The sequence below is a fragment of the Boleophthalmus pectinirostris genome, unplaced genomic scaffold (genome assembly GCF_026225935.1).
Source record: "Boleophthalmus pectinirostris isolate CB_2022bp ecotype Guang Dong unplaced genomic scaffold, ASM2622593v1 HiC_scaffold_2, whole genome shotgun sequence".
NCBI lineage: Eukaryota > Metazoa > Chordata > Actinopteri > Gobiiformes > Gobiidae > Boleophthalmus > Boleophthalmus pectinirostris.
Window position 1 is genome coordinate 18249833 of NW_026571152.1, and position 26381 is coordinate 18276213.

Here is a 26381-nt window from a genome sequence, read left to right on the forward strand (position 1 = left end):
GTTGCGCATGCGCCAACATGCAACAAGCTTCTTTCAAAAAATTTAAGATCTCTCTCTGTCCACGTTTTTATTCGTTATTTGGGCCCACACAGACTTTTGGAAATGTTGAGGATCAGGTGAGGTCTATGTCTATGATACTAGGATAATCAGGTTCAGATCTAGTCCGATTCACACTTTTAGTCCGGATTTTGTCCTGGTTTTTAGCCCATTTCAGACCTGATGTTTGAGTCTGGATTCGTCCAGGCAAACCTGATGTAGGCTTGGTTAAGTTGGTTTGGTTCTGGTTAGTCTTGGTTTAGTCCTGCTGAAGTCCTGGTTTAGTTCTGGGTTTATTCACAGTTTAGTCCCTTTTTTGATGTGGTGTGTAACTATGTGTCCAAGTATGAATCACTCTTCTAGAGTTTGACCTGATTTTGTTCTGTTTTTCCATAAAGCCAAACCTGTTTTGCCCCTACCTTCAGTGACAGAAGATGTTAGAAACATATTCATTATCAGAAGGACACCAATAAATTATGCAGTTATTTCAGTATAGACTTAAATAAAATATGAGTGAAACATTGATTTCACCATAACTGCTACCAAGTGCTCAACAAGTGTGCCTTGTATTGGCTGCATTACTTTGCTGCAAATTATGACATTTATATTTTTTATTTAAAGAGCTATTTTTGGTATATTACTTAATATTATCATCATATATTATATTACTATGTGAATATAGTGTGGCAAGCTGTTTAGGCAGACTTATTACCAGGGGGTGCCTTTGTTTTTGCAGCATAAGTGCTCCTCATGCAAGCTGTCCGCACTGATTTGCATTGCAGGCTTATGGTTGTAAATGTGCTCAGTTACGTAAATATAGCCTTCTATGAGCACTTGAGATTATCTTCAGATTATCAACAATCTGCTGTCTTTGAGGAAATATTGTCTTGAGCTGTGTTTGTACACTGATGATGAAATGTCAATATGTTTTTAGGATTTGGAAGAAACCAGGTATAGAAGAGTCAAGTGAAACACAAATCCATTTCTCAAGCTCTCCTGAGAGGATGCAGCCAGGCACAAATGAGGATCACGCCCTGCGGTCAGTCCTGTGAAATACCACTTCCACACATTCAAATGAGTGGGGGAAACAAGCACGGCAGCCCATGCAAAGATGATCCATTTAAACAACAAAACTGTAAAATATATATTTTTGTAGAACACCTTGCAACTATGGTGGGTGCCTTTGTGAAAAATTAAGGCAACGATGACCTGAAATTAACCAGATCCTCAAAATATCTGTTGGTATAAAAAGCCTGGGGGTAGTTTGCGGTCATAAGACATCTCATACTTTACATGTATTTTCATTGCAGATATGTCGCACGTCATGCAAACTAGCCTCATTATTTTCCTCTAAGCATAAGTAAACGTGGAAAGATTTTCATGTGCCCCATAATGGCCTATTTCATAATGACCTCTTAACAAAACTAGGCTCCAAACCTAGACTTCCTTTAGGACTTGGCTCTTTGTGATTCAAAGAAGTTGCATGTGTGTTGTGGTTGCCATGGCAACTGACTCCCATCATGCAACAGGAGATGTTTGGTGATGGAGCAGAGCAGCATGTCAGCACTCTCATGCTAATTAAAGCGCTGACAAGACTATAGTAATCTCCAGGGACCTCTACTGACATAAGTTTGACTACTGACTGCAGCTTTGTGTTGATTAAATCAAGTTATTAATTAGCCAGTATATTCAGTTAAAGCATGTGACAAAATTTCTATAGGGAATAGGGACTATTTCCTTTCTTAAAAGTGCATAATAATAATAATAATAATAATGATATATAGTTTACAACATATATATGTATATCTTTTTAATTTTTAATCAGCTTTTGTAACTTAGTTTTACTTAAATAATATAATATACTATTACAATTTTGCACATCTCCAAATAATATAATATTTACTGATATTTTTTTGTGTGATTGGGCCACTTCCAGAATGTAAATGCTATGTCACAGATCAGTAGCAGTATTTCATCACTGACGATTTTTTATAAAATTTTTTTTAAATTGCAAAATATTTTAAATACATAGATATAATAAAATCTGTAGATATTTGGCATATTATTTGTGACAATGTCCACTGACTATATCATACCCAACCACAACTCCTGATAATTTATATTTGACAATATTAATATTTATTTATAACAATACATTTTTAGCCTGATTGTCCCCTTTTCATCTGAAAAGATAAAAAGTATGTTGTTATTCTTCTAAACTTATGCTGAATGGGTGACTGATTTGGACACAGAAATCTGAATTCTGCCTGTGTTTGTTACTAATATGCCTAGTTTAGATTTTTTTTTCATAATTGTATGTTAGGTGTATCTCATATTGCTAATAATAGAATGGAGATACCTATGTATAAAAAAAGAGAAAGTTGTTTATTCTTTTGTATTGACAGTACAAAAGTACATGAGTACTCAGTAACATGAACTTATGAAAGGGGGTTGACCTTTCAGTGACCTCTTTAGGTGAAAGGGAAGTCTGCTCACATTCTCCTGCTTTGCATGTGAATGTGTGGTGGCCCTGCAGGGACACTAGAATTGTCGCCTCTAATAAATCCCAGTGGTTGGCCCTACGATGTACTTGATGTCCTACAAAAGCAATGCTCCCTTCTTTCTGTCAGGTAGGACAATAGAAATAGATCATATGGCTTCTCTGAGAGTACAATTCAGGAGGCATTGCAAAAGTCACAGACATGGCCACTAGATAGCAGCAGAGACATGACTTACCATCCAGTTTCTATTACGATTTCTATTCAGAGACCAAAAACAGCCACACATATTTTTATATACATAACTCTTATATACATAACTCTCACAGGCGTTGGACTAATTCGTTGTCATGATCCAGGTCTAGATTTCTGTTAATATAAACTACACTACACTACACTACAAAACTGCAAGAACTCTGTCTAGAAGTAAAAAAAATTGCGACATCAAGTGGATAAGACGAGTAATGCAACATAAAACATAAAAATACAACTTGAGACCCAAGCTAGGGCCCATATTGCGCTTTTTTCTGATCTTTGTTATAATGTTGTTTCCTCATCAAAAGCATATGGAGTTGTGTTTTGTTTCATTCACTCATGTCTAACACCCAAATCCTGCATATTTAGAGTTCTTCTCTCAAACTGAAAACATTCTGTTCTACCTTGTGATGTCATGTGGTAATACAGGAAGTGCTCTACTATATTTCACACCTTTACTTCATTTGGATAATTTCACAATTGGAATTTCCAATCTCTACTGAACAAAAGGTAAAAGGTAACTCTTAACTTGAAAATGATCACTTCAGGAACAGAGCATTTAGAGTTTTGGAGATGTAGATGTTATAATAAAAGGTTACTCAGTTTCATTCACACATGTCTGAGTAACCCCCAACTCCAGGTATGTTTTTGAGGCAGTGACAACATTCTAACCAGAGGATTTTTTGTGCATAATTTTGCACATTTTAGTGAATTTTATGTTAATTAAAATGTATTCTTTGTTGCAATAATCATAGAAATACCCCACATTCAAATTCTACAGACAGTGAAAGCAAGAGTTGTGATGGGTCTTGCTCAAGTACAAATATAAACATTTTTCTTGGGTGGAAATGAACCACCAACCATCTACTATTTGAAAGCATTGTAATGAGCACCACAATATATTAACAGTAGTAGCAAGGGTCTATGTACTTAAAAGTGTATTCTTTGCTTTGAGTGTGTAATGCATGCTCTTTAAGACTACGTGGCATTTGCATAACTAATCACAAACAAGTGCATATATTCATATTCCTGGCAGTTACAGTAGGGTCAAAAAACTGGTGCATTACTGGTGGGGTTTGAGTTGCAGAAGCAGGGAGGCTGGTCACGACTAGCTGCAGGTCAGGGGAGGACTTACAGAATTAATATGGCCCTAACAGCACATGATGTAATATAGTTGAGTAGATAGCTCTGCAGATAGTGAAGGAAAAAGGAGTGGGAGAGGCTAATGATGCAGTCTGTTTGAGAGGGTTAACTGTAAGAATCTTATTTGAATTAAAGCCACAATATGTAACTTTTCTGGAGTAGGGAAGGCAAACTGCTTGTCTACTTATGGTATTGTGCTGTCTTGAATGTTCCAGGATATTGCATTAAAATGATTTGTTATTGTTGCATGTATCTAGTTTCTGGTGTTTAAAATATGCATTTGCTGTGGGTGGGGTCAATATTTTAATAGATAAGGCCTGGTGGTGTCAACAGTTTTTCTAGATGAAGACAGATAAATTTAATGTCCTAGTGTGGAATATTCCAGGTAAAGCAATAACATCACCATAGAGACAAGCAGGTGGCAGACCCTCTACAAGAAAAGTTAGTGCAGGGCCAATATTATGCTAAATTTACTTTTGTGATTTTAATTGTGTTACAGTGTTGTTTCCTCATACCTGGAGTTTTTGTATATCAGAAATCTGCACAGCATTACTTTTTTGTATTGAGTTCTACATGAAATTATTAGTTCTTATACTTAAAATAGTACGTCTTGAATCATTAACTATACTTAGACTAGTAGTTTGACATAGAAGAAAAATACTTTTTATATTTCCATTATTTCACTTCACTTTATTTCTTTACTGACTTCTAATACCTGAAATATTTTTCTTCAGTGGAAATTAAACCAAGTTCAACATAAAAAAAAAAAAAAATTGGGCTTCCTGAGTAACAGACTTAGGACTATTGCAGATCTAAACAACTTAACCCCAAGGTCATCCTGCAGCGCCACCATTTTTCACTACTGTTTTCCCCAGTCATTCACAATTTAAAAAGTTAAACTGGCCTCTCATCATCCAACCCTTATCCCTGCTCCAAAGTTCGTGGAACTGCCATGTCTGAGTGTTACATGCACTGCCTCTCATTCAAACAGCTGTCCTATGGCTCCCACTCTGTGACCTCATTTTGCCACATCTGCCCTGAGGCATAGTAGTCCAAAGGAAAGAGCTTTATTGTTGCCGCCTCCATCACAAGAAGTGCTAGACAGCCACGTTTATGTAACCCTCTTCACACTGGAGAGGACAGCATGTATTCTTTTGACAAAAAGGGTGACATCACATTTTAAACTTTTTTGCTAATTTGTAGTAATAAAAAAATAAAAATTATTTATTGATTTGTTTTCTTAAGTGACTTTTATATGTTTTCTTTTTTAATGACTTGTGATGTTATGCAAAAATAAGCCCCGAAGCAATGCGCCCTCCTTTTACCCCTGTCTAACCATTATAGCAGCACATACAGCAGTCATAAAAACATACAGCTATTGTATAGAATAAAGAAGGCTTTAATGTAGACCTTTAGCCATCTCCATTGGTGTACACGCTATATCCGGGCTTATGCAAGAGGACATTTTCACATGTAATAACATAGCTAGTGGCCAGTAGAACATACACATAACTGCAGAAGTATGAATTAAACATAGGGTTAAGGCCGTTTGTGTCCAAAGGAGGCATGCAGGGTTTATGGAAACACAGATAAATGCCAAGTGGCACCATGGTACAGTGGTTATAAGATCGTGCTACAACTGTAGATTTAGATAAATGCCCCTATACAAGACAAAATTATAATAAACCTTAGTTACCTAAGCATACCTGATTAAAAAAACATACATGGAGCCGTGTTTTGTTTCATTATACATTTTTGAATAATCAGTCCTATTCAGTCTGTCTCTCTTTCAAAAGATCAAAACACCTCATCTTGTGGCATTAGATGGTAATTCATTCTGTCATCCATTTGTTATAATTGACTCTGCACAGCAAAGTGAATTCCCTCAATTTTTGGGATCTCTTTTACAGCTCCTACTGTTGCATTTATGTACGACTAAACTCCAAAGTGCTACACATATCCATTCTGCAAGTTTACATTACATGTGCTTTAATAAGCGGTGACTCATTGATGCAGTATACCATTACTAAGGGTCCAAAAGTTTAACAGCACTACCAAGTACCCTATCAATAACAAGTTTATTAACTATGGGAGTGTCAGAGTGTCAGGAAACACCCAAACACAATGTTGATCTAATGTTCATCTGCTGTTCATCTTCAGTTCAGAAATTCATTATCCATCATTACTCTTGCATTTCCTTTGTCAATCATCTCAAATCAGATTGTATTTCAGTAGAAGGAATAAATATGTGCTGGGCGGTCTTATTTCTGACAGGAAACGGTCCAGGAAGCAGCAGAATACGCATGTAAATCCATGATGAACACTGCCTCAAGTTCTCTATTGATTTGAGCCATGACAGAGGAGGATGTGCCATTTGCAGACGTGACCTATAACAATAATGAAAGATTGGATTTGTGTAGAAGTTAAAGCACTAAATGTAACAGAAAATCATATTCACAAAAATGTGTTTTGGCAAAGTCATTCCTGTGAAATGAAACAACATAATTTTTCAAACAGACTCTTGCAACTCTCTCCACACTCCATTTACCTCACCTGCCATGTTATTACATACAGTTTCATTAGCGCACTCCCACACATGTTGGTGGTAGGCAGCTTCTGTAGACACAGCAGCCAACCTTGGATAGATGGACTAAAGCGTGACTCCCAATTCTGCATGGCCCCTCCAAGCACCACCAATCAATAACTCTCCATGCACTATTCTCGCACAGGCTAGATGGGCAAAGTGTCTCGTCAGGAATCAGGACACAGCTGCACATGTCGGGGAGGGGTCCTGACTCCTAACTGCAAAGCTTTTCGTTTGTGGGTGATTGTTCAAACCTCTGAGTCACGTTTGTCCCCCATGAATGTAGAATATAGTGGAATAGGGGTGGGACGAGATACAATTCCCACACGACAAGACGAGACAAGAGATTGGGTCTACAAGAACAAGACAAAATGAGATTCTGACATTGTTTATAATAAATAAATTGTGCAATCAGTTCTCAATTTGGGAATTTCATATTTCTGCTGTCATTGTACGAGAGCTTTTTGGGAATAAAGCTTCTCAAAAAAAATTATTTGCCAGCACTTTTTTTTTAATCCAATCTAAACGTAATAACGGGAAAACAATCTCACAAGATCATTTTCAGTTTGGGCAATCTTGTTTAAATTTTATCTAACAAGATCTTATGCCATCCCTATAGTGGAACATTCTCCTTAACTTTACTTCTGAATGCTTGCATTTTCTGTTGTAAAATGATTTACTGACCAAAGAAATTGAAATAATGTGCCCATGATTAACTATCTCCTTATGCAAATAAATCTTCCTGCACATTTTTTATGTCTGTCTTGGCCAACCAGCCATTGCCCCGTGTTTACATGTCCTGATGTTTGATGGCATGCTTGTTATTTCATTTGCAATATTGTCCCCCCAGAGAGCAGCCATTATTCTCTGTGGTAATTCCATCAAAGTAAGGTCATCGTAGAGCCGGGGCGGACTGCGTCACCGTTTGGTTTAAAGGTCACAGCAACAGAGTCTTCAAAGGTTAGAGTCCTGCAGCCAGTACCGGCAGGACAGCCAGCCCTCTCCTCTCTCCATAAGTTTTACATTTAGGCGTATACCATGTCATGATGGCCCACAGTAAGGGTTCTCAAACTGGAGTGTGCCTCCAGTGTTGTGCAGGTCTCCTCTGGTGGTCAACACAAATCTTGCATTTAGGTGATAGATGTTAGCCATGCTTTGACTGAGGCCTAAATGTGAAGTTTGTTAGTCATAGTGCATTGACGTGCCATAGACTTGCTTTAGACCTTCTTTGGATGCTAAGGGTATTTATTAGTTTACTCTTAATTTTATATTGTGACTACAGTTTAATGTACAGTATTTACTTGATGTACTTAAGGGTTGTTTTCTTCATCTGATAAGGCCTTCAATATATTGCTTCTTATTTTAGGCAGATATTCCCCCAGTTCAAACTAAATGTTGATCTTGAAATGTCGAGTTTAATAAGTCATATTTTAGTTTTTTAGTCACAGTTGTTCAAATTCAGAGTATTTATATTCACTTGATTCCTAATCATTTTAGTTAATTCCAGTCATCAGACCGAGCTAGAATTACTTAATCTATGGTTTAATTTGGGTTTAGTCCACATATAGACCTCAGAGGGCATAGGTTAAGACCTACTTTAACCTGAGTTTAGGATTGTATAAGTGCAAAGTGCATTGTGGAATTTTTCTGGTGGAGGGTCCATCAAATGCTATTCTCCATGGAGATGTTATTCCTTTGTCTGGAATGTTCCACAGAATGGTATTAAACCATTAGCTTCATGGAACCCAAACCAGACCAGAAGTTACTAGTCAGATGTGTGAAGAGGCTCACAGTCAGAATGTCTGTTTTTCTTTGTATTTTTGAGCTATAAAACCACTTGTAGAGCTGTTTTTGTCATACTGTGGAACACTCCAGATAAAGCCATGTTATATCCATAAAGCAAGCAGGTGACGGACCCCCAAAAGTTACATAGTGCACCTTTAACTCTCAAGTTGAATCCCATGCATTTTGTCCCTTAATGTAATCTAATTTCTTATCCCATTAACAGATTATACCCAGAACACCCCATGTTTCCTGAGCTTCTTACCCTTTCCAAACTGCTCTCCACATCACGATTCACAGATGCTCTCTCTCCTGTATCTGCTGGTTGTTTGTTCATATTGGTGACCCTGGCTTTGAGGGATGCTACACGACTGTGGCTAATAGGCCCCTAACCCCTCCCTCCTCTGTCTGACAGTGCCTGGGTCTGCTGCTACACTAACCACACTGCTTCTTGTCAGAGGAGGGGCCACATCCATGTAACTGTTGTCTGATGTTCGGTAATATGGACAAAACTGGGCTGCACTTCACCCATACATTCCCACCAGTCCAGGTAAGCCCATTTTTTTATATTATAGGACCTTAAATGAAAGTGAAATATTTAGGTGAATTATTAGTACATTCTGAATTGGAGAAATTGTGTATTATGAAAATGTAAATGATACTAAAACAAAAATTAGTGGACCCATATGGCATTTGAACAATATGAATAATTGCCTTGCTTAGTCTTAGCTTTTATACATTCACTTTCTTAAGAAAAAGTTACAGTAAAAGTGCAAAATTTGTGAAAATAAATATGCATAATCAAATTCCAGGAATTTGAACTTGCAATGCTGATTAGATATTGCTGCATTGATTGAAATTTTATCCAGACTGTGGCGTGCACTTACTGGCAACTCAATTAGTCACTAATGAAGAAATTATTAGTCCTTGAAGATTCTGTATCATAGTGAGAGGGTGATATTTTTGTAGCTCAAAGAAAACATATACTCAAAGTTATTTTTTATTGTTTATGAGCATGAAGTAATGGAGTTTTGCACTGTTTGTCACACTGAAATGTTGGCTCATTGCTATAGCCTCATGGGAGACATAAGCATTTGCTTGATTTCAACTTGAATGGCATGATTTGTTTAGTTGCCTCCGGATTCCCCAGTCTCCCTGCGCCCAAGGAATCCCCTGCTTGCATTCAGTTTACACTATCATTGTACAATACACAAGCTTTTCTACACAATAATTCATATCGTGTTTCTTTATTCTTGCTTGGTGCGATGCCAGACCTCATTTTGCCACTCACTGCACGCGCCTGTCTTCCAGTAGCAGTCCGCACATTGACTTTTCGCGCTCGGTTGCACCCTTTTGTGAGGCTAGCACTCAGGCTGATGTGAAATTTCCCACTCTGCGAATTGGGACACACTTTTGTGAAATTAAATTTGAGGTGGCAAAGTGACTAGGAGAAAGAGCAGGAAGGATAATTTGTCATAAAATGAAGTTTGTATGAACCTGGGAAATATATGTTTAACTGATCAACTTTAACTGTGTGTTGTGACCTAATGAGAAAATTTTAATAATATGTAGCAGACAATGCCATCAGACCAAGTTAATGGTCAGGAGTCTCATTTATAAAACTTAATGTGAAATTCGTACCAAAAGTGTACATACAGACAAAACACAGACTTACACAAACTCGCTCACTTCCCATCAGCCTAAGTTCAGAGTTTTTGGACTGAACCACTTATTTCCATATTAAGCTGTCTTTTTATTGATAACAAATTTAATACCCTCAAAGAATACCTAGATGTATTTCAATGTAATTTTGAGCACTAAATACACCTGCAATTAAATAAATGCAATGCCAAATTGTGGAACATTCCAGTCAATGCTGTAAAATCTCTACAGAGAGAAGCAAACTGCAAACCCCCACCAGAAAAGTCACATAGTGCACCTTTAAGTACACATACACAATTTTTGGTTACTAAAACCTGCAATATTTTAAACAGTTTGTAATAGCAATCCAAAGAACCTGTATACCAACATATACTGAAGATCTCTTTGATCATAGTGGTAGTTCAGTCTTTTTTATATGGTCTGTACACTGTGAACTGTCCCCAGCTTGTCTGTGCAAACATTACAATCTCTCTAGCTTCCTATTTGCTTTATACTGTTCATATAATATCAGGTACACGGTGGGGTTTTTAAAGAGCTCCAGATGAGGAGTATATTCAAGGAGCAGATTACCGGTCCAGCTGTTGCAAGCAGCATCTGCTCCATCTAATGACTGTGTTTCTGTGCCTGTCAAAGAAATGTAGCCTGCCTGGGTGACTCTCTCCAGTAGCCTCCCAATAGCAATTAAGGAGCACTAGTTATGTAGGTCTGAATGGAGGATATGGTCTAAGGTGGGATGGGGATATGAAAGTAAAGAAAGTGTGTACAGTACAAGCAAAGTTATTAAAGTGGAATGCAATATCATATGGGCTGAAACTTTGGATGTACAAAGAAATGTACATCCAAAGTTTACTGAGATGTCACTAATTAGTTTAGGTTTTTTTTTGAGTTTTTATATGAAGGGACAATGTTTTAAGAAGTTATTTAAGAGAAGATACTGATGGTACAAGCCTTCTCCTCAGGCAGGTCATTCCAAAGCTGAGGTGCTTGGACCAAGAAGGCTTGATCACATTTCGTCTAGAACCATTACATGACATTACATTCAGTTAACAATAAGAACTATTCACCCTGTCCACTCTCTGAACCAAACACACTCACACTATTCACACATGTACAATACAACCACACATCTCAATAATGAGCATTAGGTATTTCCAAGTATGAGTTAGCTTCACCTTTTAAAATACATATTAACCTATTATACACCCTATTCCTATAACTATAACAATGTCTACTCTACTCTGAGCTATACTGACACCTGTGCTGTAACTATGTTATGTATATAAAATAATTTGGTGTAAAAGAGTCTTTTATGTCCTTTTATTTTCATTGCAAGAAGAGCCTTGCACACCTGAGTAGGTGACAGGTGCATAAGATAATGGGTACTTCACTTGTAGGGAAAAAAAAAAAAAACTCCTGCACACATGTAATTTTTTCATTGACCTTAATCAATGAAAAAATGACATGAAAAAGACTGAGACAGTGTGGGGGGCTTTACTTTTTCCTATCAGATTGTTTATGTTAAAACTGACATATTATGTAAAATATACTTTTGGCATATTGGGTATTATTCCATTAGCTTACTCAGAGTACTATTTCTGTTGATTTGTGGATGCTTGAGTAATTCTGTGTATTGTCTTGCATTTGAGCCTTGAGTGCTCAGAAAACTTCTTTTCACCTACCCCCTATCCACACCCACTGCTCTGTATTTACTTTAAATTTTCCAAAAAATCAGGTCATACATGTAGGGTTAAAAAAAATCTGACTAAAAATCTACACCGTGCTATGGTTAAAAGCCAAAACATCCACATTCAAATGTAGAACTGGAAGCTTTAACCCTTTGAAGCTGAAACTTTTTTTTTTTTTTTTACATCAAAAAGCCTCTTTTCCTGTGACTGCTCCATGTTGTGTTGTGTTGTGTGCTGTTCATTTCTGCTCACTGTAAGCTTAATAAGGCTGGCAGAGTCTTGCTAGTCTTGCTTTATGAGGTTTATCATTTCAGGAGTTTTGAACAGGAAGTCCATGGATGTGTTTCTATTATTAAGTCTTTGTAGATCAATATTGCGGTTTACATTGAACAAAATGTAAAACAATCATCTACATTTGTTATAGTTCGATACTATATACTCAAGGGGGAAAAATCTAAAAAAAAAAATGGTGTGTGAAAATTGTGCCCCCTTCTCTTATGCAGCAGAGGAGCCCAGAACAGAGCCTATTGTGTAAGTCCTTCTTAGTTAGTGTGACTGTAATGAAGTTTGATCTGTCTGTAGGAGCAGGAAGGACCCATCTCTCAGGTACAGTCTGATGTTATCATGTGGCCTAATGGACTCACTTACAGGGATTTACCAGTATTCAGAGACCTCCACACGCCCCTTTAAGTGTCTTTACATTGATTTCTTCATCAGAATACATCAGTTAATCGCATTGATATGTCGCTGCATAGAATCCGAACATGTCTTTCAGGGCGTAACAGTAAGTGACCTCCCCCTGGCTGATAATGTTTCATAATTATTGGTGATTTTAAGCTCCAAATAGGCAGACACTAGCCACAGCAGCAAAGGCTTTTATCTAAAACACTAAATGGTGACCTAGCGTGGGTGGCCTCATCGGAAACAACACTGACCCTCATTAAGCACAAAAACAGACACCTGTGGTAATATTTTTTGTCATTTTTCATCAGTCTGTGGAGAGGCAAATATAATTGTGTAGATAACTCCATTTTAGTAAATATCTTTTTGCATTAAAGCCACTTACTTCTCTGCAACATCATATGTCTGCCTAACTGGTTGTACAAAATCTGATTTCCAAAGCAGGCTGTGCCCATTTGACTGGAGCTGAGTCGCACAAATGAAATGAGTCCTGTAGGTCTGGGTGATCAAGATAACAACTTGACTTTTTACTGACTGATTTGTGCAAATTGTGCATGAGAGTGATCTTTAGGTTTAAATTAGGTATTAAAGTGTGGTTCCCAAACATAACGCAGAGAGCCACTACTTTTGTGTTTGAGTTGTCAGAGTAGTGGCTAACTTCTGGTACCAGCTTTCTCAAACTGCCACCATCTGTTTTTTGTTTTTGTTTTCAACAGTATGTATAATAACTGTTGTGAACTCTGTTCCCCCTCCCATCACCTGGCAAATCTAGTTGTGATATGTATATGACAATGCAACAAAGGCGGTTCAGCCAGTCTAATTACAGATGGTAGCTTTAAAGCAAATATGGTGTCAGACATTTAAATTGTTCATACACTTTTCATATGAAAGGCACCAAGCAAAGGGTTGATTAAGGTGGCTTGTCTCATGTAGGATTGGCCATAATGGATCATTAGCATTATCGCTGAGATATTTATATGGTCAGGCTGAATTAACCACTGATCTTCTATCAGACGCAGGAAGACCTGTGTTGCTGATAGGACAAATAACACTTGATGAAGTTCAATAAACCATTTAAACTACCAATTCATAAAAACTGTAGACTAGTCTCTCGTGAATTGACTATTATTCAGATAGCCATAATGGCCATAGTGGTAATGGCCCACTATGCACCAAAGTCTTTTGAAAAGTGCATTGTGACCAAAAGACTATCATTTAATTACTTAAAAAATTTTTTTAAAAAACGTTTTACATACTATCTTCATGAAGAATGTTCCAAAGAGATTTTAACCTTCCATTTCCATGGAATCACGCAGGTGATGGGCCATGTCCAGAAAGTGACACACTGTACCTTTAACTGGTTATCTCTGATAACCCAAAAGTATAATTGGTTTTGTGAACCACTAGCTTTACAGTTTTTTGGCAAATGTCACATCCAAATCAGCTCACACTGTGTTTTCAGATACCAGGATTTGGGGTAGTACTGTCGGTTAGCAAACCCATCGGTCTAAGTCTATATTTACTCACCTGTCTTTCAGCCGCACCTGAGCCGAGCTGTATCCAAAAGATAAAACACCTGCCCCCCACTTTTAGATAACCACAGGAACACAGCATCCCTACTTTAAAACTAATCTACTGTCTTTTTTTAACAGGAGAAGCAGAAGATGTCCTAAGTGTGTCATGAGAGGAACAAGGGAGTGAATGGCCAGTTTAAACTCCTCCGATACAGCCAATATGAGCAGTGTGGACCCCAGCTCCGGCCTCTTCTCCAAAAGCCAGTACACGGCCCTGGAGATCGGCCTCATCATTCTAGTGGCAGGCTCTCTCAGTCTTATCACTGTTATCGGGAACATCCTGGTCATGCTCTCTATAAAGGTGTGTACACTTTTATTTAGTGTAAGTATTATAATTAAAAGAACTTTATGTAGGGTGCACTCTTACAGTTTTTAAAAAAGTATTACATTCACAACTGAATCTAAGCTGTATGTGCCAGAATTCGCTCAGAGGCTGCACTAGCAATGATTTATGGTTGGTTGCAGGTGCTGAGGTTTATGTGGTCAAAGAGATAAGAGAGAGACCTTTTAGTTTTAAACCCACTGGATCATAGCACTGAAATTTGTGACTCAAATAAGAGACTCAGGTGAGGCTCAGAAGGCATTCTGCTTTCTGATTAGATAGTGGTTTTGAGAACCAAAACACCAAATGGCAACATAAATGGGATATCATGCCCTGTGCTTTTGTAATTAAGAATGAATCAACATTACAATTATTATCAGTAAGAGCTATATTTGAACATGTTTATCTCGTATATGGGAACACAGATAGGTCAGCTTTATGAAATTTAAAATCAAATTCTTATATATAGTTCTTTGTATGTAAGTTAACTGTAAATATGAAATGTTACTATAAAAGTAAACAAATTACATTACAACATGTTACTAAGTGAATATATGCCAACATATAGTATAATTAAAACATGACACAACAAATGTAAATACTCACAATAATTCAACTAGTAAATGGAAAATTTCTCTATTAGTCTAATTGCCCATTTAAATACATTTAAATTGATATATAATTACATTGCACAATTTTGGGTTAGCAAACCTCAACAGCGGTGAATGGCAAAAAATACATTTTTTTTTTGTATTATGAATGTCCAAATTAGAGCTGAATCATTTTACTAAAAGTAAATTGATCAGGTGTAAATACTTTTAAAATAACAATTTCATGAACTAACTTTTTCAACAAACTTTAGGGTAATGGCAACAACTTCCTTCATTTTCTGCCACATTAGATTGAAAGAGCCAGCAGCGTGCCGTTCCCCTTTGCCGAGTGCTAATCTAATAGAAAGGAGAAAACACAAATCATGCTGCGCTCAAAAAGATTAGCATCTGACAGCTTGCTCATGTTGTTTCTCTAAAGGTAAACAGGAACCTGCAGACTGTCAACAACTACTTCCTGTTCAGCCTGGCCTGTGCAGACCTCATTATCGGTGTCTGCTCCATGAACCTCTATACTGTCTACATCGTGATTGGCTACTGGCCCCTGGGCGCGGTGGTGTGCGACCTATGGCTAGCTGTTGATTATGTGGTGAGCAATGCTTCAGTCATGAACTTGCTCATCATTAGCTTTGACCGTTACTTCTGCGTTACTAAACCTCTCAGCTACCCAGCCCGCCGCAGCACCAAGATGGCGGGCCTGATGATCGCGGCGGCCTGGGTGCTGTCTTTCATCCTCTGGGCACCTGCCATCCTGTTTTGGCAGTTTATCGCAGGCGGGAGAACAGTGCCTCCTGAGGAGTGCTACATTGAGTTCTTCTCCAACCCGGTGGTGACATTTGGGACGGCCATAGCCGCTTTTTACCTACCTGTGGCCATCATGATCTACCTGTACTGGCGCATCTCCATGGCCAGCCGCAGCCGGGTGAAGAAGGACTGCAGGAAGGCATCTGGGACCAGTCTAGGCGAAGGCCCTTCTCACAGCCAGGAGGAGGGAGAGGCTCAGAACAGCCAGCCCCCCAAGGAGCCTCCCAGTGAAGCCAGGGAGAAGGAGATGTTGCAGCAGCAGAATGGAAGTACACTGTGCAAAGAGGAATGCCCCGAGGACAACATGGCCGACAATATGGATGATAACATTGAGGCCTCGACATCTGGAGGCATGGCCTCCACCAACGGCACATCACACAATGAAGCAAATGGAGCAAGAAAACCACAACCACCCTCTCCAGGGAGCTCTGCCGCTGACAGGCAGAGTCTTACCACCAGGACCCTCTTTAAGGTAATTTATTCAGCTTTCATACAAGAGAGGATAATTCACTTAACAAGGCCAGAAAACTGAACATATGAGAGAGCACAATTAGTGTAAATTTGCGTACTTTCTTTAATACAGATGATACACTTGACCTTTCATAAAATTACAACATGCGCCATTTTGGATCTGGATACATCTAAATACTACGTATTACATTCATTACTCAGTTTAACATTCATTTGGCGTTTTATTATACTGGACATTTTCATTGATTGTAAACTGGTGTATATAAAATGCTGCTCTCCTCCACCAGGTAACAAAGCAGAATGCATTATCCAAGTGGAAGAAGAGGAGTGTTTCTTCTCGTGAGAAGAAAGTGACGCGCACCATCATGGCCATCCTTGTGGCGTTTGTAGTCACGTGGACTCCATACAATGTGATGGTCCTGGTCAACACCTTCTGCTCCGTGTGCATCCCCAACTCCCTGTGGATGATCGGCTACTGGCTGTGCTACATCAACAGCACCATCAACCCAGCCTGCTACGCCCTGTGCAACGCTACCTTCAAAAACACCTTCAAACACCTGCTGCTGTGCCAGTACAAGAACATACGGACAACGCGGTGAGCAGTGTACACATGGACACTGACATGGACTGTCAGTTTATTCACTTTAAAGCATTGTGTTGCGAATGAAAATAATGATGTACATAAAAAACTTTCCTTGCCCATTTTCTGCAAATATAGTAAATTAAGCTAGAATGAAATGAATTATTATTAAAAAAATTGATGTAAAATGCTACCTTAAAAAGCCGGCACAGAGTTCTCTCAGCATCATCTTAAAGTGGAAGTTATGAACATTTTTTAAGAAAAGATTCATGAATGAGGCCCAGTGTCTTCCCCGTTGGTGAGGAGTGGCCTGCATACTGATACGTTTACAAAAAGTTTGACCTTCTTGTAAGATGAGATCACAAACAGAAAACTCAGCTTTGCACAAAAAGACTTAAGGATAATTTTGGTCTGCCAGCCCGTACAACACCCATTACTCCAGAAATGTATGCAATTTTGTATATATGTATAGTAAAAGAGAAGTGTGTGTTTGTGTGTTGAAAGATTGAAAAAGATATATGTGGTGTCTGTCTCATTACTGTAAATTTGTGCATAATGTGTGCAGGATATACAAAAGATTAAATGATATAATGAGAAAAAAACAAAAACATTAGGATAACAAAGTTTGATCTGTGTATATTTGTCAACATTCTGAAAATAACAGCTACAGTGCAGTTACTACATTTTCATGATTCTTTGTGACTAAATATTTTTATATTACACATTGTTTTACTCTAGGAATGTTCTACATTCATTTGACATGTTTTTTGTATTGACAGTAGCATGTTAAAATGTGTCAGATGGAGCTGTTTTCTTGTTTGTGTGCATGCATGCAAATTTCAAATGTTGTCTCTTATCCACATGTCTTTAATAAAATAATTTCTTTTCATAAAACAAAATTCTGGTAATAATTGGATTGGTGCTATTAATAAAAAGACATTCGCACATCTTGATGTAGTTTTGTTTTGCTAAAAGATCCTTGCTCGTTCAGAGGCAATAGTAGAGTTTTATCCAATGAAGTAGCCTATAGTAAGATCTTATTGGTTCTGATTCATGGTTTTAGCAACATTAGAATGGTAAAGCAACATCAGCATGCTTAAGGACACACAGAGAATAAAATTGTAATAAAATGCAGATAGCAGACATCAGTCTTATTGATAGCTGCTTTTACAATATATCTACAACGGCAAAACAGATTTTACTTAATTATGTGGGGAAAAAAACTGGCACAAGCCCTTTAAGTTAATTTATTGTATGTGACTGAAAACTCTGCAGCAAAACAGCAAAATGTTGTGAATGTATTAGGTTGCCTCTTACTGATGTTTCCTATTTTCAAAAATTTGTATTTTCTTCTCGTAAGTTACTATTTAAATCAATAAATTTGATTTTTAATAAGTGGGACTATAGATGCCTAACAGGGTGTTAGTCTGAGTAGTTTGAGCCATAATGTTTGAGTCTGACTTAGAGTCTGATGCTGGTGATGTAAACGTGCAACTGACTCAGTGTTTATAATGACTGTGTTTGTATTGCACTCATGTCTCTGTATGATCTACCTCTGTTATTAGACAACACAGGCACACCTCCTAATGTCTATTTATGGAAAAAAGGACTTGCTAGAACTGGAGCTGTTTGTTTGCTCACCCCCCCTCTCCTGGTTGCTCCACGGGCAGACAGGAGGCTGGATGTGGAATGTGGACCATGGTAAATGTGAGCTGGGGAATGAGGTTGCTTGACCCCTTCCCAATGTGCGGTAGTATGTGTGGAGCTTACGTTCCGCTGCGTGTAAAAGTGAAGCTGTAACGGACCTCTTCACATGTAGCCTAACAAGAAACTGTAAAATCAGCACTGACATATTTGCAGTTTGACAGAGAGTGAGAGATGAGGGAAAAGAGAAGAGAGAGATAAACATGATGAAGGAGCACACAGCCAGAACCCACTGAAAACCAGTTCACCTCAGAGTCCCAACCAGCATCTGTCTGTGCGTAAAAGCTTCCCTGCCCCTCACAACAGCCACATGTGCAAGATAAATAAATAATGGCCATAGGCTTTATATTATTTGTGCCTTTTTGATGAGTGCAGCGTCAACACACGTGTGCATAGGAGCATATGGTTGGTAAAAGTCACTTTTTAAACAGTATCAGACAGAGAAAGGTGTGCTAACACAGGTGAGTGCACAACGTGCTGAAACTTTTGACCAAACTGTTTCTTTAGATGTTCTTAAAGACAGAGCTAAAATAATCTTAACAGTTAGCCAGGTCCTGACCAGGTTTGTGTCCAAGTGCTTGTTACTACCTCAACTCAGCACCGCCTCTTTGCTGGAACGGAGCTGAGGATTTCACAAGCCTGGATTGACCAAATGAGCCAGGCTTTTACTTTAGCTCACTTCATGGAAAACCCCCATTGTTTATTTGTTTATTATATTATTTCTCACTGTAATTGTAAGAGAGGCCTCCCTGTTCTCTGAAAACAGCTTTTTTGAATTATTGGCGATAATGAGTCTATGTCTATGCCTGGTCTAGTATGTGATCAGAGAAGCCCCCATCTTCTGCTGTTTAGCCAACACAGTGAAGGAGGCACCTGTCAACAAACAGGCTATTTTTCTGAAGATCCGCCAAAACACCCCAGTCTCAGTCAGGTGTGTGCGATGGAAGGGGAACAGGACAGCACCTTACTGCCTCATCAGTTCCTCGATCCAGAAACTATCAGGATGGACACAGCAGAGGAAGAGCAAGCCTCTCCTAAAAGCAGCCCAAACATTTTACAGATGCTCCAGGCCTCAGAGAACAGGCGACTGGGCCATGTCAGTGGGGACAGAGGAGAGACGAATACAGGAGAGGTCACAGAGGCGCTCAAGACCGATATGGTGAGATATTTCACAAGCCATAAACCCACCTCAGCAGGTGTGATTGTGCATATATTTAAGCTGTTAATCTTTCATTAGCATTACTTAGTCTTTTGTGAATGTTTGACTCCACAAAATCACTCAAATTATTCATTGAACTCTTTTTGTCTTACCAGTGAAATAGAAATAGTTTGTTAGGAGTGAATTAGCTTGCAGGTCCACTGACATTCTCTCTAAAATAGCAAAACTCAGAGGCCCATGCACACGTAGTGGCATTTCACAATAGCAAGTAGCACATAACATTTTTGTTATCGAAAAATTATATTTTTGATCTCTACATGTGTAACCATCCTATATTTGTTTTTAAATAATCTCAAGTACAGAGGAGTGGGTGGAGATAGGGGAAGGTGAAAACAGCTATTTGACTCAAATGATCAAAATACAACTTCAAAATACAAATTTGAGTAAGCTGATGATGAGGAACCATCTTTATAACATGGTTAAAAGCGAATAAAATAACATTTGCATAATATATACCAAATGTTCCATATAGGGCAAACACTTTTGAGGCACAATCAAGTTACAGATAAAATCAGTGGAGATCACACAGTCAACAGAGATCGACAGTAAGAATGTATGTTTTTCAGTGTATTCAGTGTAACACTGGTAAATGAATTATTGCATGTTTTATGGCATACTGTGGAATATTCCAGACAAAGCATTAATATCTCCATGGAGACAAGCACGAGAGAAAGGTTACATAGTTCATCTTTAACTCAGGCTCATAATACTGTTAAGATAGACAGGTGTTGACTAGCTCATTGTTCTAATTAATAAATTCATTATTTTGTTTGGCCATTCAGCCATCCCATTTTTTGAGAGGTTATTATATAAGTGTTCAGCAGCTTATTCCTGAAAGCCCTCACATTTCTCCATAGACATCAGTACTCCTCCATTTCATACTAGCAAAAACACCAAGTGTCGTACGTAGTGCTCTTAAATGCAACTGTTTGTCTCACGTCAGTGCCTCCTCTATGGCCATAGTGTCCATTTTCTTTTCTCTCTTGGTCCATATATAGAACATGTTTATATATTATGCCTGGCCCCTCTGAGCAAAGTGCTTTGTATCTCCACTTCACTAGAGTTGAAGTGGTTGGGGCATTTTCCCAGCTGTTCATTCACAAAGGCTTCATTTACACTTTTCACACTGGCTTCTTTGTCACCTGTCCCTTGGTGCAGTTTTGTTAGAGGAGGGAGTGTGTGGCTCTGGGGTCAGTCAGTGGTTCTGCAGTAGATAGTGTGTGAGAGGTGACTGTGAGCTGAGGGTCCACACACAGCAGCATGAGGAAGGTGTACAGTCTAGTGAGCCTGGGGAGGGCTAAGGAGCACGAGCCAGTGCAGCCCATCTGTATCAAGGTACTTCTTTGTAAACAGTACACTGATCTATAGTCTTTGCATAAACAGACAATTTGGGGAAGCAGACCGAAGCTATAGCTAGGTAAGGTATATTTTATTGTCCCTGCAGGGAAATTTGTCTGGAAAATTTTACCCATCAATGATTTTTTGTTGCTTGTGAGTTGGTTATTGCTGTGCTGTTCAGATGGTTCAGATTTTTGACACGTTAACATTTTGTATTTCAAATTTTAGATCGATATTTTAGATTAGATGAGGTAAAAACATTTTAGGATGGCTAATACTAAAAAGAAACATTAACTTTGACTGCAAAGTCAAAGTTTAACATAGAATAGGAATTAAAAATTTTGCAGTTCACAAATATTGGCTCTACAACTGCATACAATTAAAATATATGATATATATCATATATAATATAGATCTTTTAGAACTAGAACTTTTAGATGACATATCATTCAGGAAGGAGGATAGGCTTTCAGTGTCTACTGTCTCCGAATTCTATTGGCTTTCACAATAAATAAAACAAGTAAAAAATATAAATGTGGTGTTTGACTGGACAACTTGACATTGCCGCTGCACTGAGGTATGAGGCATGTGAGATGAAACCCTGTAAGCTGGCAGACTGAGAGTTTCAAAGTTACACTATATTCTATTCTATTCTATTATTCTGTTCTAGTTTTCAAAGTTATACTATATCTATCTTGTTGACTGAAAGTATTCTTTTCTTTTAAGCAAATACAAGTGACTGACCAGAACCACGATTATGACAAGCATCACACCAAGACGCCCCACCTCTCTCGATCTCACTCCTCTGACTCAGGTATATTATCTATCTATCATACATATATTATCTATTATGTTACTATCATAACAATTTAAGAAATGTACTTTTGAGTTTTTTGTTAGTTAACATGATGCACTGCTTATCTTGAGTAATTCATTTTTCATTTTTTGTATGGTGGAGGGTATATCAACTGAATGCTCCACAGCATTGTATTAAACTTACCTACCTCTATTGAAACAAGCAGGGGACTCCAGCAAGCCAAGTCTCGGGTTACAGTTAATAAAAACACATAATTAAATAATTGCGAGATAGACACACACAAAGCTATATCAGGGACATTCTATGGAAAGTTATTGTTATTGTTATCAAAAATACGAATCAGTAATAAAACTAGATACTGATTTGATCAGGCATTGACAGTAAAAAGTCACATTCACAGAACAGAAGTTAACATTTCTTGAATAACTTTAAAATGATCTTGAGTTGTATGTGAATGAGTCCACATACTAATACCTGGATGACTGTATGTGAGGTTACACAGATATAAGATTGCATGGTAATATTAAAGAAAGTACTACAATTTAATGTTGGAAATCACATTCTATTGTCTAAAGAAAATGTTATTAAGTACCATTCTAGAATCGGAATAGGTATTGATAGAGAGTGTATCAAGTCTTCCTTAGTATCGAAATAGATGTGAACAGAAAAGGTTTATGTAATTAGAGGCTTCTCAGTTAATAATACAATAGGATATTGCTTAATAAGACTCTTCACTGTCTTACAGTGACTAGTGACAACTATGAAGATCCCATAAGCCCCCGAAATGTTGTACAGAAATCCTCCAGAGGTCTGACTGACTTTTGTATCAAAAATATCAAACATGTTGAATATGGGCAAAGGGAAATCAGACTGGCAGAACAAGGTACGCAATATTAGATAAGAGTAAAGACAATACAACTGTGCATCATATGTGTGTAATGTGGTTTGTCTGTGATTCTTAGAAATGCCAGCGCTGATGGAGCTGAGGAAGAGAGCAGGAGGAGAGAGGCCCTTAGCTGGAGCCAAAATAGTGGGCTGTACTCACATCACTGCACAAACAGCGGTATGGGATAATATTTATATAGCAATATCAAGATGATCAATCTAGAAGTAAACTAGACCTATATCAAGACTAGCACTCTTGCAGGCATAAGGGAAGCATTAGTGTTGTATTAGCATCATCTTGTGGTCAAAAAGTACATTGCAATGTGCAGTAAGCATAGGACAATTTAGAAAATGTATGTCACAATTATTTTGGTCATCATGATTGCAATTAAAAATAATATCACAATAATCATGAAATTTGCAGAGAGTTGCATGTGTTATAGAATAGAATAATTAATAATACTCAAATGATTGTACTCGTCATGTACTTAAAGCTACCATTCCCTTTATTTTAAATTTTTTGTTACCAGTACGGCAGATGAAACCTTTTCCCACCTCCCTTCATCTGGCCTTTGTTCAGACTCACCTGATTTTGTCATTTCGAAGCTGACACATTAAAAGACTGCAGTAACGTAGATAGCATCTAGTGGTGATATGTGAGAATACAAAAGGGTTGGGTCAGCCACCCTAATTATGGATGGTATGAATGAGTTATATTTTACAAATAAATGTTGTCACACATTACTCATGCAAAACTGATAAATAAAGTTTGAAATGGTATCGGTGTTATCAGATGAGTTCCTTGTTGCAGGTGCTGATAGAGACCCTGTGCATCTTGGGAGCTCAGTGCCGATGGGCCGCCTGTAACATCTTTTCCACTCAGAACCATGTGGCTGCAGCACTCGCCGAAGCAAGTCAGAACTCTGCCCTCCTTCTGCTTCTGTGTAATAACATTTAAACTCACAACACCACTGTGATACTGCTCAGGTGTAGCTGTGTTTGCCTGGAGAGGACAGACCGAGGACGACTTCTGGTGGTGCATCGACAAATGTATCAGTGGAGCCAGCTGGCAGCCCAACCTGGTATGGACATATAATAAACTCTGACCTATGGGGGATGTTTTGACATAAATATAGAATGTTGATTCAATAACACATCATTTGCATTAACTTTTTAGGATGTATTTTGTAAACAAACTTGTTCCTTATCTAACTCGTTCTTTTACACTCCAGAATAAGCTAATATTACCTTTTTGTTTTGGCATCTCAATTGTCCTATGTCTGAACGGTATGGTGGCACAGCGACTAGCACTCAGACCTTGGTTCGATTCTGGGGCAGTGCAGAATTTTCATGTGTGGAGTTTGCATGTTCCTCCAAGTGCTCCAGTTTCTCCTTTCACTAAAAACATGTATAACAAAAATCAAAACATCTCTCCTGAAAAAAAGATTCATAAGCAGGACTGTTCTGGTTAAATATAGGCCAAAATACAGATGGGGTAAGTGTTGTCCAGAGGTGAGTGGAGTAGACTCTTACTTTGGAATAATTGTACTCAAGTAGAATCACATTTATAATATAAAGTTAATGTAATGGGAAGGACATCAAACATTAAATCATGGTCAAAACTTGGTATTTATTAAAGGGTAGATTTATGTGTTTGATAGATTTTGGATGATGGAGGAGACATGACTCACTGGATCCAGAAAAAATATCCCAGCATTTTCAAACAGCTCAAAGGCATTGTGGAAGAGAGTGCGACTGGAGTCTACAGGTGAGTATCCAGTTTCAAAACAACCCCTCTTATAATTCCCGTTATAACCCCCCTAACTAACACAACCTCTTCTCAGACTGTACCAAATGTCTAAGACCAATCAGCTCATTGTCCCTGCCATCAATGTCAACGACTCTGTGATCAAGCAGAAGTTTGACAACCTGTACTGCTGCAAGGAGTCCATTTTGGATGGGTAATAAAACATATACTTGTGAATACTTGAACTAATTTCTGTGTTATCTTCATCGCAATGGGTGATGTCTATGTTTTAGGTTAAAAAGAGCCACAGACGTCATGCTGGGGGGCAAGCAGGTGGTGGTGTGTGGGTATGGGGAGGTCAGTGCCTGGCAAAAGGAGAACAGAAAAAAATAACAAATATATACATACATATATACATACATAAAAATTTGGATTATATTCAAATACAAAACTAAGACTGATTCTTGGTGCTTGCAGGTGGGTAAGGGATGCTGTGCTGCTCTCAAAGCCCTGGGATCTGTGGTCTTTGTGACAGAGGTGGACCCCATTTGTGCATTGCAGGCTGTGTAAGAATCAAGCCTCAGTTATGTGTGTATATGTAATACGTATGTAATATTATGTGTGTATATGTAATATGTATGTAAGTATATATTAACATTCTTGTTAAATGTCTATGTTTAATGCATATTTTTGAGACTTTTTTTTATTCTACTGCTTTTACTTTTTGTACTTTGCATTGCATGTTGCAACATTGAAAAATTCCCATCATGGGACAAATAGAGGTTCTCTGTTATGTTAATATTTCATACAAATAACATTTTCAAGATTTGTGAAACTACAGCTGTAGTCAGTGAGGATATGCCCTCACTAACACAAACATGAGCGGTTTGATTCCCACAAGACACTTAATCATGATAATGCAATTTGATGTTCCAGTGGTATTACCATGAGAATAACACTTTTTTAATGAAAATGGGCTAGCACTACTATCACTTATATTCATTGAGTGTACATTTAGTGAAGACATTTACTGTTTGTGTTTTATTGCAGCATGGATGGCTTCAAGGTTATCAAGCTCGGAGAGGTGGTGGGACAGGTGGATATGGTCATCACATGCACAGGTAATATAGATGTAATTCTCTTTTTATGTCTAAATTATTGTATCTAAGGGGGTAACTGATGTGGCCTTTGTGAGTGTTTGGCTCTGACTAGATGTAAAGTTTTGGGGCACCACTCAACAAATGTCGAGGAATTTTGCCAATCCAGTATAATCATTCATTTAAGTTAATTAATGAATTAATTATTTAATTACAATTGTTCTGAAGGTTCATACATTCTTGTCCACAACAGTCACCCATAGCTGTAAATAACATCAGTATTCACCAAAGCAAATTGGGCTTTATGAATATTTACTGACCAAGTTAAACAGATAGCATTTAGATATGAAATATCCAAATGAGTGCAGTCTCCTTTAGACTGATGTCTAAAGATTGGAAATTACGTACAACTTTAAGAGTTATCTAAAGTTATGTGTTGCATCTAAACTGATCAATTACCCTTAAGCCAGTCTGTGAAATGTGCACATATGATCGAGAGAGTGGAGATGTTAGTCACGGTGTGGTCCAGAGGTTGAATGGTTTGGAGGTCTAAAGTCCTCAAGGTGTCAGATCTAAAGAATCAAATGAGCTGAGACAGACAGAGGCCACTTGATTTAAACAATAACTCCAGACTCAGCCAGAGTCAGGCTGAAGGGACACTGTATCCTCTGTTTAAAGAGGATCAGAAGACAACTTCCAAGTGTCCAGTGGTCTGAAGAGCTGCACAAATTAATTCATTGATTACAGAATTAATTCACATCAAAAGACGAGCACAAATTTGGAAGAGAGAACTGGAAGTTTTAACTTCTTGGGCGATGGGCATTGTCCCTCTGGAATGTTCTTTGTCTGGCAGAGAACATTAGGAGCTGCTCTGTGTCTCCCTGTTTCT

General features: G+C 38.1%; 2 protein-coding genes across 3 annotated transcripts in view; both read left to right on the top strand.

Moving 5' to 3' along the window:
• Window positions 1–42: 42 nt before the first annotated feature.
• LOC110166866 (muscarinic acetylcholine receptor M2-like) lies at window positions 43–17528 on the top strand. Its single transcript, XM_020932191.2, has 6 exons — window positions 43–116; window positions 971–1075; window positions 8714–8848; window positions 13979–14201; window positions 15252–16106; window positions 16393–17528. The coding sequence occupies exons 4-6, from the start codon at window positions 14028–14030 to the stop codon at window positions 16702–16704; spliced, it is 1341 nt and encodes a 446-aa protein (XP_020787850.1). The 5' UTR covers window positions 43–116; window positions 971–1075; window positions 8714–8848; window positions 13979–14027; the 3' UTR covers window positions 16705–17528.
• A 1777-nt stretch (window positions 17529–19305) lies between these two features.
• Window positions 19306–26381, top strand: part of LOC110166754 (S-adenosylhomocysteine hydrolase-like protein 1) — a 9094-nt gene continuing 2018 nt past the window's right edge. For both annotated transcript variants that reach the window (XM_020932049.2, XM_020932051.1), the window contains exons 1-11: window positions 19306–19548; window positions 21673–21760; window positions 22509–22646; window positions 22726–22826; window positions 23460–23562; window positions 23636–23730; window positions 24310–24416; window positions 24493–24609; window positions 24689–24752; window positions 24873–24961; window positions 25446–25516. In XM_020932049.2, the coding sequence (XP_020787708.1) occupies window positions 19330–19548; window positions 21673–21760; window positions 22509–22646; window positions 22726–22826; window positions 23460–23562; window positions 23636–23730; window positions 24310–24416; window positions 24493–24609; window positions 24689–24752; window positions 24873–24961; window positions 25446–25516 (1192 nt within the window). In that variant the 5' untranslated portion in view covers window positions 19306–19329. The remainder of the gene's footprint in view (window positions 19549–21672; window positions 21761–22508; window positions 22647–22725; window positions 22827–23459; window positions 23563–23635; window positions 23731–24309; window positions 24417–24492; window positions 24610–24688; window positions 24753–24872; window positions 24962–25445; window positions 25517–26381) is intronic.